The sequence below is a fragment of the Dipodomys ordii genome, unplaced genomic scaffold (genome assembly GCF_000151885.1).
Source record: "Dipodomys ordii isolate 6190 unplaced genomic scaffold, Dord_2.0 Scaffold28, whole genome shotgun sequence".
In the NCBI taxonomy this organism is placed as follows: domain Eukaryota; kingdom Metazoa; phylum Chordata; class Mammalia; order Rodentia; family Heteromyidae; genus Dipodomys; species Dipodomys ordii.
Window position 1 is genome coordinate 4,537,781 of NW_012267244.1, and position 14,865 is coordinate 4,552,645.

The 14,865-nt window shown below is 36.8% G+C and overlaps 1 protein-coding gene across 1 annotated transcript; it reads right to left on the reverse strand.

Annotated features, from left to right (window-relative positions):
* Nucleotides 1–12,724: 12,724 nt before the first annotated feature.
* On the reverse strand, nt 12,725–14,654 carry LOC105985338 (cytochrome c oxidase subunit 7C, mitochondrial). The gene is made up of 3 exons (XM_013015833.1): nt 14,528–14,654; nt 13,637–13,779; nt 12,725–12,819 (listed from the first exon to the last, which is right to left on the reverse strand). The coding sequence occupies exons 1-2, from the start codon at nt 14,600–14,602 to the stop codon at nt 13,663–13,665; spliced, it is 192 nt and encodes a 63-aa protein (XP_012871287.1). The 5' UTR covers nt 14,603–14,654; the 3' UTR covers nt 12,725–12,819; nt 13,637–13,662.
* Nucleotides 14,655–14,865: the final 211 nt, after the last annotated feature.

The window sequence follows — 14,865 nt, forward strand, 5'->3', positions numbered from 1 at the left end:
TTCTTTCCCTATTTGGATCCCCTTTATGTTTGCATCTTGTCTTATTGCTGTAGTTAGGCATTCTAATACTAGATTGAAGAGAAGTGGAGAGAGTGGACATCCTTGTCTTGTTCCTGAGTTAAGAGGAAATGGCTTTAGTTTTTCACCATTGAGTATAATGCTGGCTGTAGGTTTGTCATATACAGCCTTGATGGCATTGAAGAATGTTCCTGGATTCCTAATTTTTCCAGAACCTTTATCATAAAGGGGTGTTAGATCTTGTCAAACGCTTTTTCTGCATCTATTGAGATAACCATGTGGTTCTTATCCTTGCTTCTGTTGATGTGATAAATTATATTAATTGATTTGCATATATTGAACCACCTTTGCATACCTGAAACGAATCCTGTTTGGTCGTGTTGCATGATTTTTTGGATGAAATGTTGAAGTCGATTGGCCAAAATTATGTTGAGAAGTTTTCTATCAATGTTCATCAAAGAAATGGGTCTATAGTTCTCTTTCTTTGATGAGTCCCTGCCTGGTTTTGGGATGAGGGTTATAATGGCTTCATGGAATGTGTTAGGTAATGATCTTTCTTTTTCAATTTCATTGAAGAGTTGGAGGAGTATTGGTGTGGGCTCTGCTTTGAAGGCCTTGTAGAATTCCGCTGTAAAACCATCTGGTCCTGGACTTTTCTTAGCTGGGAGGTCTCTTATTGCTGTTTCTATTTCAATGCTTGATATGGGCCTGTTAAGATGGTTTAATAAATCTTGGTTTAGTAAAATATAAACATTGAAAAACTTCCTACAGGTTTCTACAGATGCAAATCTACACACATACCACCACATTATGAGCAGACTATGTGCATGACTACATTTCAAGACTGAAATTGATAACCCCTTTTGAAAAGAGAGTGTAAAATTTTAGATTTTTAAAGACTCAAACATTGAATGAGAGAGTAAATGTTTCAAATATTAAAATATACAGTATCTCATGCAGTTTATATCTTATGTCTTTTGTAGTTGTTCCTTTTTGCAACCACATTATTTCAGTCTCAATGGTTTTATATTAGATGTAAATTTAAAAAAAAATCATTATAGGCCGGGCACGGGTGGCTCATGCCTGTAATCCTAACTACTCAGGAGGCTAAGATCTGAGGATCACAGTTCCAAGCCAGCCAGGGCAGGAAAGTCCATGAGACTCTTATCACAAATCAACCACTCAGAAAACCGGAAGTGGTGCCGTGGCTCTAGTGGTAGAGCACTGGCTTTGAGCTGAAGAGCTGAGGGACAGTATTTAGGCCCAGTAACTGTTCAAGCCCAATGACCAACCAAAAAAAAATAATTACAAAATTTCTCTTTTTTAAGGGCTTCTGTATCCAGGATATGATTTTCTGTGAAGTTGTGGTCAGGGTCCCTCATGCAGCTGCAGTTAGATGGCTGTGGACTCTTTTGGTTCCAAGTGTTTGTTTGTTTTTTTTTTTTTTCTCTCATGCAGTAAGATCAAACAGCCAAGGGACTGAAAGAGCTCAGGCTCTTTGAATGTCTCTCTCCATTTCCATGAGATCGATCTAGCCTTCTAAGCATGGCTACTTCATGCTAACAAGTAGCATGGCTTCAAAATATGTGTCCTTCAAAATTCATACTTAAATCTGGAACTTAGTTTAGATCTTAAATTAGAACTTAATGTAGTGATGTGATGAGGTGAAGCCTTCAGCTGGTGACTCAGTCAGGAAGGCTTACTCTAGTGAAGAAATCAATAAACTCACCAAAGGGTGCCAGGGATGGAACTAAGTTCCCTCCCACTCCTTCCATCTCTTCAACACCATTTCGGAACCAGATGTCATTACATTTGCTAGCAATTTGATCCTGGGGTTCTCTAGAACTGTGAAAAATAAACTTCTGGCCTTTGTAAATTATCTAGCCTCAGTAATTTTTGCTATGACAATAAGAATGTACTAAGATATCATCTTTCTTACATACTAACTCATCTGTATATATGGTAAAGGAACAAGTAAGCTAAAAGTCACTTAAGTATCTCAAGACAGGAAAAGCTTAGAATAGTTCTCAGGTAGATTTCTGTTGTTGTGGCAGATTTATTACCTCGATATGTCTTGTGCCATATTATTACAGTTCAGTATTGATATTTCTCTGTCAAAAGACACCATCTACTTTTTCTCTTGAAGTTGAACAAAATGTTTTAGTTAGTATGGAAATATGACAGAAACAAAATCACAAAAGTGATTTTTAGCTAACTTGCTTAGTAACATTATCAGTTCAAAAGAGGGTAGTTGATACTACCTTAATTACTGCATGATATTTACCAAGTGTGTGTGTATATATTTATGTATGTATGTATGTGTGTGCATGCATACAGGTGTGCTTTAAGATACAACTCTGAAATAATGCAAAGAAAGGAGCTCATAAAAAATGTTTTTTGACTAGGGCAGTAATACTTTAGAAAATATATTTAAAAGTTGAAAAGATACTTAAGGACTGGAAAATGGCTCATTGATATAGCACCTAGTATCTACCTAGCATGTACAAGTAAAGGAGATTAACCTCCAAAAATAAAATATATCAATCAATCTATTAATCCAAAGAAATTTATTAAAGATAAATCACTTGATTTTATGAAGTTGGATGTACTTTACATTATTTAGTGTGGGCTCTGTAGGTATTTTGTGCATAAAACAGTGTTCGAGACATTGCCTGAGAAAGCATTTATTGCATACAAAAATTATATGACAATATAAAAACCTCAGATAATGATCAGAGGATACTTTCAAATATCATAAGTCCAGTATATCTTCTAGGCTTGATAGTTGGGTAAAATCTGCACAAATATATAAAATCTTAGAGACTTTATATTTCTGTAGTCTCAAATTTCTTTATGTATTTGAATAGTGCTTCTTTCATGTTAATTTCTATAAAAACACAGTCAATTCACATGACTTCTAGATTACATGTCTGAGGATTTACCTATTTGCAAAATTTATTTTTATCTTTTCTTTTTTTTTTTTTTTGGTACTGGGGATCAAACCCAGGACGTTGCACTTGCTAGGCAAGTGCTTTGCCTCTGACCTACATCCCAGCCCCTGCAAAATTTATTTTTAATCCTCAAATCAATACATACAGTACTTCAGTAGTTTTTCATGAACATAAGCAAGGTGGCAAAACCTGAATCATACTATATGTGTATTTCCAGATGAGGAACAAGGTGATATTTTTTCTTTTCTTTCCTCTTTTTTGAATTTTAATGTATGATGGTATACAATTTTATTGGCAAAAAAAGAGGTAGAAGACCCTTAGACTGTATAACACAGGGCATTATAGCTGAGCCGATCTCATCAAAAAGAAATTCAAGTTTAACTCTCCATCTACTTGTTCACGGATATATTTTACTGAATCTGGGGTATGTAGTTTCCTTTATCAAGTACAGTGCTCACACTTTAGGCAGTCTTTAAGACACATAAATACAAAGGAAAGGGTATCACTAATTAAAAGCTGCATCAAATGTAAGGAATTGAAATATATAAACTTACATTGTTCCTCATAATTACGTATATGCAATGAAAACCAAAAGCTGGGCAGGTAATTGCATTTCCTAGGGACAGTTACAGCTATCAATCATTTTCTTGTTGCAAATTTGACACTATCAAAAACTATCCTTTTTTGTTAAAAAGTGTTATGCTTTCTGTTAGCAATTTGACTGGTTTAAATGGTCCATATACTTTTTTTTCCCTCCTGAAATGCTTTCTAATATTCCTGAGTGGAAGAAGACCATGGTGTGTCTTATAGGACAAATTCGTGTATTAGATACAAGCTGTTGTTCAAGTATGAGTTACAATGCGGTTGGTCATGAGTTCAATGATAATGAAATAAGAATATATATTAGTGTCTTTAGGTGGAAACATATACAGAGGTAACCTTATCATTTATTTGCCCTAGAGGTAACAATTTAACAATTTAGTATTTACTAATGCAGTGATTGCACATAGAAAATCATTATAAATAATGGGAACTGATTGCACAACACATAGCCAGTATGAGATAGCACTGAGCTTTCCTTTCCTTTGCAAGTGAGTTTTTGATTCAAACTGTAGAAATAATATACTTTATGGTATTATTACTAATGTCTGAAGAGAAAATATGTAGTAAATAATGTGTCTGTTTACATAAGACCTACAAACCAGTATTCTGTTTTGCTTTTTCCTGTCCAAAAAAAAAATATCTTTGAGCTGAGTACCTGGTCCTCTGTTTAAAATCCCAGCTACTCAGCAGGGAGAGATCTAAGGATTTTGGTTTGATATTCAAGGTCAGAAAAGTCTTTGAGACTCTTATCCTCAATTAAGTACCAAAAAAGAAGCTGGAAGTAGGGCTTTGGTTTAAGCGGTGGATTGCTAGCCTTGAGAAAGAGAATTTCAGGAACACTAGCCAGGTCCTGAATTTAAGCCCAAGACCAGCACACACACACACACACACACACACACACACACACACAATGGAATCATTTAACACAGAGAAATGATAGAAACTTAAGCTGTATTTACGCTGTCCAGGGAATGAAAAGCTGTATGATAGGGAAGAATCACACGAATAGGACTTCCGACCATTTGCTTGTGGTCTGTTTGTGACCCTCCCCAAGGATTCAGTATAAGGATTCCCAAGTTATTCCGCCATCAAATACAGTGAAAGCAGGGGTTATGCCGTGGGGGAGGGACATACAAAGCAACAAAGAAATAATCTTATAAATATGTTAGAAACAATCACATGAAAGAAAAAAAAACATTTGAATACATACCTTAGGGTTCAGTTCCCTAACATCAACTTATCTGACCTTTTCTGCTTGACTCAGACATATACTGGTTATTGCAAATAAGGGAAAAACAAATCGTTTAAATAAGGATACAGGTGGACCCATTGCAACAATGAGATGTACAAGTCGTTATGTTGAAAACAAACTTTACAACTTTGGTGGGGGGGAGGAGGGAGGAGGATTGGAGGAGGGGCCGGGGAGGATGGAAAGGGATGGGAAGGGGAAACAAAGGAGGAGGCTACAATGTTTGATAAGAAATGTACTCATTATCTTGCCCATGTAATTGTAACCCCTCTGTACAGTATTTTCACAATAAAAAAAGGACTCCCAAGTCCATATATTGAATCATCCTTGTCTGAGATGATAATTGCATATTAGTTGTTCTAGATCCAACACATTGGCCTAGAACAATCTGGTGAACAAAGTGAATTGAATTTCCCATGCCTACTTTCCTTTCCCCTAAGACATATGGAAAATCAGGTTGATTGGTCTAGAGTGTATGGCCAGGAAAAATATTTTTCCACCTTATTAATAGGAATATACCTTTTCTTTCTTAAAGAGTCTCTTTAGAACTCTAGCATTTTCATAAGCAAATAAACACCTCCAAGAGCCCGATAATGTGCCACTCAGTCCTAGCTACCTAAAGAAGTCTCTAGGTGAAGTAAAACTTAAAGAGAGTTCAAAATATTAGCTGAGAATTCTTTCTAATTATGAATTTGAATCAACATTTCAAAGAGGATCTGAGATTATCTTGAGGAACAAAGGCTTTATGTATACAAATCTTTGATCTGTCAATGTGCCTTATCCAGAGAACTGGCAGAACACACTACAAAATGCTTTTAGTCTTTTCTTCTTGAATTCAAGCATCAACACAGGGCCCACAGGGGTGTGCTTTTAAAAATGCTAAAATTCTGATTTGAGATCCGCCTTCTTGATGAAAACAATGAAAAATAACACTTTTCTTCTATAAAAGCCATATCTTCAAAAGAGTAAGAAAAATAAGAGATGACTGTATTTGTTATATCAATTGTGTATATCATGTGGCACTTCTCATGACATTTATTTTTTCCTCACCTATAATTCAATTTGACATCTGGAAAAGAATATCTGAAGCATGACTACTTACAATTTTCCAGCTCTTAACTGGAGTATAATTAAAGTATTTGTCTTCACTGCAGACTTAATTGACATGTAAACAATATGCCTGTGGATGATAAGCACATGCTAATTTCCATATCAAAAATGGAAAGTAAATAAGATAATTTTTGCCTTCTAAGTCTTTTGACAGAGTCTCTTTCAATGGACTAACTTGCTTTTTTCTTATAATTATGTTATCAGCAAACGTTTGACTCAGTGAGAACATTTAAAATTTTATCCTTGGTAAGGATTCAGTTGCTAAGTGGTATGATGAAAATGGAATAGAAGGAATATTTAAATACTTTAGAAGCAAAAACAGGGAAAGAAGAGAGAGTTAAAGATGTAGAGACACAAATTAGAGAAAGTCTTTACAAAATAAATACTATTTTGAGGGAAATTGTTGAGTTTATAGTATTTCTCCCCACCGAATATAGGAATTGAGATCTGAGGTGATTAGCCAGGCCTGAGCTCAGGGCCCTGTAAATTAATAAATACATGTACTTGGGCATCATTAATCACATTCTCAGCCAACATTTTCTTAATAATAATAATATTGAGGTGCATTCTTGATTTCCTTCTCTTATTTATTAACATCTCATTTGCTAGGAAATCCTTGTCAAAAAATTCTACTTTGCTTTCTAAATATCTAATGGTTAATTTTATAAGCCAACCTGAGTTAGACAAGTTATTGCACAGATATTTAGTTAAATATTACTTCTGGTTATGCCTATGGGAGTGTTTTGAGATGACATTAACATTTAAATCAATAGACTGAGTGAAGCAAATTGCCTCCCTAATGTAGGTGGACCATATCTAATGTGTTAAAGGCCTGACTTGGCTCAAAAAAAAAAATGAGTAAGAAAAACTTCTCTGTCAGTGTCTGAACTAGGATAGTCCTTCTGCCTTTGGATTAAAGTTGGACTGAAACACGTATCATTGTCATTCTTGGTTCTGGAACCTTCAGACTCGGCCTGGAATATGCCATCAGCAACCCTCCCCTTCAGCTCCATGATCACAAGTATGAATTTTTATGGTGAGAACCTCCATTTTTCCCTCCCTCCTTCCACCCCTAGCTATCTTTCCCTCCTTCCTTCTCCCTGTACCCTCTCTCCCCCATTTTTCCCATTCCCTCTCTTCCTTACTGTATCTTTCTTATTTTATCTGTGTCCATGGAGAACCAGAAAAATACAAACATTTCATTTCAATAATAATGCATCAGAACATTGAAAGGCTGCAATATGCTTCTTCCTGGCTCCTGTTCTTGCTCTCTACTGTCTTCTTTCTCAGTGTAGTAGACACGTGATGAGCCTTTTGAATGTAAGACTGATTTTTTTTTCTTTCAAATACTTCACTGACTTCCTTCCCCTTCAGAGTAAAACTCACAGTTCTTACGAAAGTTTAGAATCCTTATAGGATTCATTTAGTCCCAGGTGATCTCTTTCATGCTAGCACATTCCCACTTGACCTAAGATCTAACCACTCTGACCCTTTGCTTGTTGTTGAGGTGAATTCTTGCCTTTGAGCGCTCTTTCATCTGGTAGCTCAAGTTTTTGATTAAGTATTAACTGCTCAATGGGGCATATATTGACCACTCTATTTAAAACTTCAATACCCTATCCTTTCCCAACTCTATTTTTCCAACAGGCTTCCACTTTTCTAATTGTCATTATCTATCTTTTTTCCTCTTTAGGTTGTAAAATTAACAAAAATAGGAATGTTGGTCTGTTGTGTTCAATCCTGTGCATCAAGCTCCTGGAACAGTGCATTGACAAATATACATGCTGAAGTGTTTTGAAAATTAACTTCCATACTAAAATATATTCTTAGATATTTGTAAGCATCACTGTTTATGCCATTAGTCCTCACCGTTTTCTCATGTGCAAAAGGAATAAAACATTAAAATGATAAAAATGTAACAAGTGTTTTTCCCTTTCTTTTTAATCAGGTTTTTAAAAATAGAAGACATTAAATGTATGAGAGGTTTTATTATGACATTTCCCGCACGCATACAATATAGCCTGATCTAACTCACCTTCTCTAACACACTCCTATCCCATTTCCACTTCTGAAAAGAATTTCAATGACTTTATTGCTCTATTTTCAAATATGCAAATAGAGCACACCAGCCATATTCATCCTCATTCACCCTCTCCCACTCCTAATAGTACCTCTCCTATTACAGCATCTCTTATTTTCCTGACATTTGCTTTAACTGACACTAAGAGTTTTCACTATGGTATTTCCAATGTGCATGTGTTATAGTTTGCTCAGAATAACATTTTGTTGCTTCCCTTTTCCTCATCACTCATCTTTGGTCAATAGCTTTCATTGAGGCTATGCAGTTTCCATTCTTAGTTGCACTGTATTTCGAAATTATTCACATTTCATCTTTCTTTTCCCTCTCCCTTTTATCCTGTCATCCTCCTTCACAGTCCCATAGTTAGACTCAGTGAAGATGTATGTGTGTAAAACTGTACATATACATATTTACATTTATATACATTTATGAGTATGTTCAGGCATATGTCTTTTAGGTCTAGCTTCCTCAAAGAAACAAAACATAACTGGATTTTTGAGTTTGGTTTTTCTTGCTTAATATCATGTTCTCCAATTTCACCCTTTTCCTGCAAATAATAGGGTTTAATTTTTCTTATGTCTGTGTAATATTCCATGGTATTATGTACTACATATATGCTTCACCATTTCTCTGCAATTTATGTACCCTGGCTTTTCCCACCATTTATCTATTATAAATAGCATGACAATAAACATAAGTATAGAGGTTTTTATGTTCTCTTAACATGTTAGCATAGGTTATTATTATTATTTTGGGTGGTCGTGGAGCTTGAATTCTAGGCCTGGGCTCTGGCACTCAGCTCTTCAGCTCAAGTCAAGCACTCTACCGCTTGAGCCACAGTGACACTATCTAGCATAGGTTATTTTTAGGATGCTTTTCACATTTACAAATTGACCCTTGCAGGACTTTAATCCAAAACACATGAAATATTATTTTGAGCATCAAAGAGTAGTAACAGGTGCTAAAAACACATGCCATTTTGCAATTCAAATGTTTCTATATGTGAATGTGTCTATATATTTATATACAGTAAGTCAATAATCTGTATTTTTTTTTTTTATTTTTTGGTCTGTCGTGGGGCTTGAACTCTGGGCCTGAATGCTATCACTCAGCTCCTCAGCTCAAGGAGAGTGCTCTACCCCTTGAGCCACACCACCACTTCTGGTTTTCTAGTGGTTTATTGGAGTCTCACAGACTTTCCTACCTGGGCTAGCTTTGAACCGTGATTCTCAGATATCAGCCTCCTGAGTAGCTAGGATTACAGGTGTGAGCTACCAGTGCCTGGCAGTAATTTATATTTATGTAATATCTGTGTAACCACTTTCTTCCTCACTTTGTAGTTCAAATCTTGTCCAACCTTCAGTAGCCAACTCCAAATATTGTCTGAAGTGTACTAGGCTTCATTTCATCACTTCCATATTACCCAGAATTGGCTGCATTTTCTTGCATTTGATGCCTGTAATAATGTTTTGATTCCAGATTATTTCACTGTTGAGAAAGGGAATATCATCTTACATCTCCTTAGTGTTTTTGCCAGATCATTGCAATACCTTAAAAATCAAAGTTGAGAAGGAATAATGAAATGAATGTTTTTGTCAAGCAACTTCTTGGTTGGGAAGGACATGTAGCATTCTGGACATTCACTGTTTTGTTGAATTAAGTACTGACATCCTATATACATATGCAAATGTAGCTGCCTTCAACTTGAGTTCAACATTCATATTATTAAATATTAAAATGAGCTCTCTGCAAAGCACTGCCTGACACTTGATTAGCTGCACTATAGTTCTTTTTATAATGTCACAGAAACTGCTAAGTATTCAAGACCAACAATTTTACCATAGGCTTTAGAATGTAGAGGTATTACATTTACGCCTAGATTGAAATTGACTATAGTGACAGAAAAACTAAAACAGTTGTCACATGTCTATTATATAATTTTATGGTCTTTTAGTTTTGTACTTTTTCTGAGTTCCAATATATTCAAATATTTTTGTTGTGTACATGTATAAAATACAGTATGATCATTAAAGAATCTGATACAGTGAACAGCTATCACCAGCTTATTATTTAAAAAAAAAGTCAATTAGGAGCAACAGGAAACATCTATTGGTCTAATTATCTTCAATACTTCTAGTGGTCTTCCCTGTACTAGTATTTTAAACATGTTCATCCTCTGTATTTGGAATTCTCTTCCCTTTGGTTCATTTACACAAAAATGTATTGCATACCTATTATTTGTTAGGTACTAGATAGAATTGTCTTCAAGGATGCTTCCTTCTTTTAATTTCTGCCAATATTTTTGCTCTACATTTACCTATTTTGAGAAAAAACAATTGTTTCATCTTAAAGTAGCTGTTTTACTCCATGTATTTTTCCATTCCACAAAACAGTTGTATATTGCCACTGAAACTTCCTAGATTTACTCTGGAAAATGTTTTTATCTTACAGTTGTTCACATTTCCTAAAATAATTTCCTAAAATAAGTTTATCTAAAGCATCTTTAGGCTCTTCAAAACTTTTACCCATGAAATTTATAAACCATATGAAGACTAACCAATGATGAAATAAGTAGCAATAGGTTGCTGTTTCAGTGGAATGAGAATGTGGGCTGATTGGTGAGTGGCAGAAGGGAACTTACTAGGGTCTGAGATCAAGGTGATGTTCTATAGAGTTTTTTTCTCTCTCCACAATTTAGGGAGAAAAATATTCCCAATGGTAGTGAATTATTTGGTTTGTTGTCTGACAAAATGTATTATAAGCAATGAAAAAACTGGGGAGTTTGAACACAGGGCCTTCACTAGCCTGCTGGGGCTATACCACTTGAGCTATACCTCCAGCCTGACTTTTGCTGGCTACTATAGATTCCTGTATACTTTTCTGCCTGGGCTTCCAATGGTAATCATCTGGGTCTCAGCCTCCTGAGCAGCTAGGAATACAGGTATGAACCTGTAATTTAAGATGTTGTTCATTTGATTACTAATTTTATCGTTTTTAATTCTTGGCTGTTTCAGGCCTTTTCAGTTTATTACCATCTCGGCAATTCTATCCTTAGACATCTTGTAATTTCAAATTTTTTTCCTTTACATTTTTCTGCTTGAACCTTCCTTCCCCTCGGCCCCGACCCCACCACCAAAAAAAAAAATTCCTTCAGGCTGCCCTGCTGCTTTTAAATTACTAATTCAAGATCTCTATTTTTACCAACATTTGCAAATATTTAAAGATATTGTTACAGTTGGTTTACTTCTGGATGGTAATAGGGGCAAAATTTGTTGAAATGTTTACAAATTAACTTCATATGAACTCTCTCTCTCTCTATATATATATATTCTTGTAATTCTTCCTATTCAAACTGTTATGAGCAGGTGGCTCATGCCTTTAATCGTACCTACTTAGGAGACTGAGCTATGAGGCCCATTGTTCAAACCAAGCCCAGGCAAAAAAAAAAGTTCCTAAGATTCCACCTGCAATTAACCACCAGAAAAACCAGAAGGGCACAGTGGCTCAAAGGGATAAAGAGGTATCCTTCAGCAAAAGGCCTCAGGGACAGCACCAAGGATGAGAGTCTAAGCCCCACAACTGACAAAAAGAAAAAAGTTTACTATCAAGTTTGATAAGGCTTATTAGACTTGAATTAAATGGGAGATGATATGCCTTCTTATTCTGCCACTAATTTTTTAGCAACATTTATGTCCTTAGTTGTCTTCCTTACCAGGAAGCATCTAAAAGTACCATCTTATCCCTAACCCTTGGATTAAAGAAGTAGTGGCATCTCTCAACATGGCTTGGTTTCTATTAAGAACCTTTAGGTTCCTAGTAATCAGTACTCTGATGTGTAAAATCTCAAGTGGATTCTCAGTATTTCCTACTCTGAGTAACATTTGGGCTTTAAATGATTTTTATCAGATTCTCTGATTAAGTCCTCTCTTGTGTGCTGACTACAAAACATTGTTGATCTTAATGCTCATTTTTTTTACTGGTGGAAATTTCAAATGTCTCATACTAAGGGCATAATTATGGGCACATTTGCTTCTCATCAGTACCAGTTGTTGTTTTTGTTGAGGTCATATGGCCTACATTTAAATTTTTCCCCCTTAAGGGTACCTGTAAATATTTAAGATTTCCCTAACACTTAGAAAACTAGTATTGAATCCCACAATAGCAAACACTGTTAAGACATGTGGTCTTGCTCTAAGCTTATTCTACTCTGAAAATATTTTTGGTTATTTATTAGTACATTGTAGCCAACTCTAGAAATACTTGGGAATACAACCCCGATTAACTTTTACAGTTAATTAAGGCAAAATTTTCCGTTTTAGATCTAGAAATAATAAACCTTACAATATCTTAGTAGAATTTCAATCTGTGTCATTGGTGACACAGATGTACAATGGTTGAAATTCTAATCACTTTTTTCATGAAAAATCATTATTCTTTCAAAGACAACTAAAGAGTATGTGTGTATACACACACAATACATATTTACACATATATTTTGTTTTACGACAACCAAAACTGTATTTTCCTTCTTAAACATAAATTAGAAAACACTAAATTCCTGACTTGTGAGTCACAAGTAATAAAATCTTACAAGTATCATAACAAGCTAATCTTATAATTCTTGGTGGAAATACTGACACTTGAGAACACCCCAAATAAAATAAAGGCAAGTTCAAGTATCATATTCCTATTGCAGAAAGGAGGCATCAAGCATTCATGTCAGGAGTTTATTTACAAACATATCTAGTATTCTGAGTTGGAGAGTTTAATTCACTTTCCAGGGTCTGTGCCTCTTCAAACATTCTTATCTGCAAAATAAAAACAAAAATTAACAAAAAAAGAAGAAGTTGTCTTACTTTGTTTCAGATTTGGTACATCAGAAAGCGTTTACAGTATCATTTTATTCATACTGATTTGTATCATCATATGTACCAAAACCTTTATATTAGTGGCCTGAATAACTTTTCTATGAATAATAATCTTCCTTTATAAATCATAGGTCAAAATTTATTCATTCTAGAGACCTTTCAATATTCATGTCAATAAACTATTTACAATTAATGGCTAGTATTTTTTTAAATCCGCACACCTAATACTTCATTTGTTCCCTTAATGCAGATTTCTAAAAGCAGCACCACTGCCATTTAGTCTGTTCCTTGGGATATCATAAATGACTGTAGTCACTGCCAAATTTCCCACTATGGTGCAAATCTCACTGTCTTTAAGTTTTCCTATGATGGCTGGGTTAATCAGTCACAGATTTATCATAGCATAAACACTAGAAACCTATACAAATTTAAGGAGCACAATAAGTACATTTTTTCTGATTCCCCTCCCCCCCATATATTCTGTACTCTAAGTACAGATTTTAACTGTTTAACAAAAGTAAGTAAAATCAACTTAATTATTTCCTTCAGAGGCCTGTTGGGGCACCACACAAATTATCCAACTGGAATTCAATAAATACTGATTCTTACTGATCAAAAATAATTGTTTACAGGCTAAGTACATGATGTTCATCAACGCTACACCCAATTTCAGGAATTAACCCCACATAGCACCGTGTACAGATTTGTGTGGAGTGTATCTAATAGCACTCTAGGAAGACTAGAAACCTATAATTACCTGTTAAATGGTAAATTACGACACCCTTACTTCTTAAGCAGTTGGTGCCTCACTATAAAAAATGGCGCAGCAAACCCAGATCCAAAGAATACAGTCATCATGGCCAGTAACCGCCACTTGTTTTCCACTGAAAATGGCAGAGTCTGTGGGGAAAGTGAAACAAAAATATTTTTTTACACGATCGGGTGCACATAAAAGAAGAAATATCTGGCTTCAACATCAAGACTTCCGAGTAAAATAGAGACACCATGTATTTTCGAAAATTGAAAAATACAAACAACAACAACAACAAAAACCCTTATCCGTGGGATCAACTGCTTAATAGCATCTGGCCAAGGACAGGAGTTCTAACTTTTCCATCACTAGGCCTAGACCATCACTCACTAGTAGGCCTCAGGGTCCAAGGTCATGCCTACATTTTCGATTCGAGTCATTTAACACCTGGGGCCAAACCTAATTCGAAACCTCATTCCCGAGACGGGTATTTTTAATTCAACCAACCAGGAATAAAGGACCTCACACAACCTCAGGCTCTCATCTTCCCCGACAGTGTCCCACGACCTTCAGTCGGGGCCGACGACCTCCAGGAACAAGGCCGCGCGCGGGCTCGGTCCCGGCAGTCCGGGGGGAAGGCGGCGGCGCCCCACCGCAGAGGCTGGGCCGCTGGCTCTACCCACCGACTTCCTGCCGCGGGAACCACCGCCTCAGCTTCGCAGCACGGCCCCTGCGAAGGCGGCCACCGGCGAGGGGCTCCCCGGCATCCCCGCCGCCATGTCTCGCTGCGCGCCGAGGTTCGCCTCGCGTCCCGGTCACCCCGTCCCGCGCCGCCGCCACGGCGGCCTCGGCGGTGAGCCCCTCCCCCGACCATCAACGTCGGGCCCTCACACTGACCTTCCCCGGGCCGTGCTCATAGTGGGCCCGACGGATCACAGAGGTTGTAAACCTCCGGACGCTTTGGCCCAACATGGCGCCGTGAGAAACTCTGCGAGAAATGGCCGAGCGCGACCCGAGCGCGGATCGTCCTCCGAACGCAACCGTCACAAGGGAAGATGGGAAATCGGGTCAGGGGTCGCCGGAAATACAGCAGTGTGGCCGGGAGGAGGGGGGGGGGAGGGTCTCAGAATTGTGGGAAATGTAGTTTTCTATTTCCGCGCGCATTCCAGCCCAGGAGCATTGTGGGAAACGTAGTTCTGGTGTAGCCCCAGAACCTAGTAGGTTTTTTTCCCCCA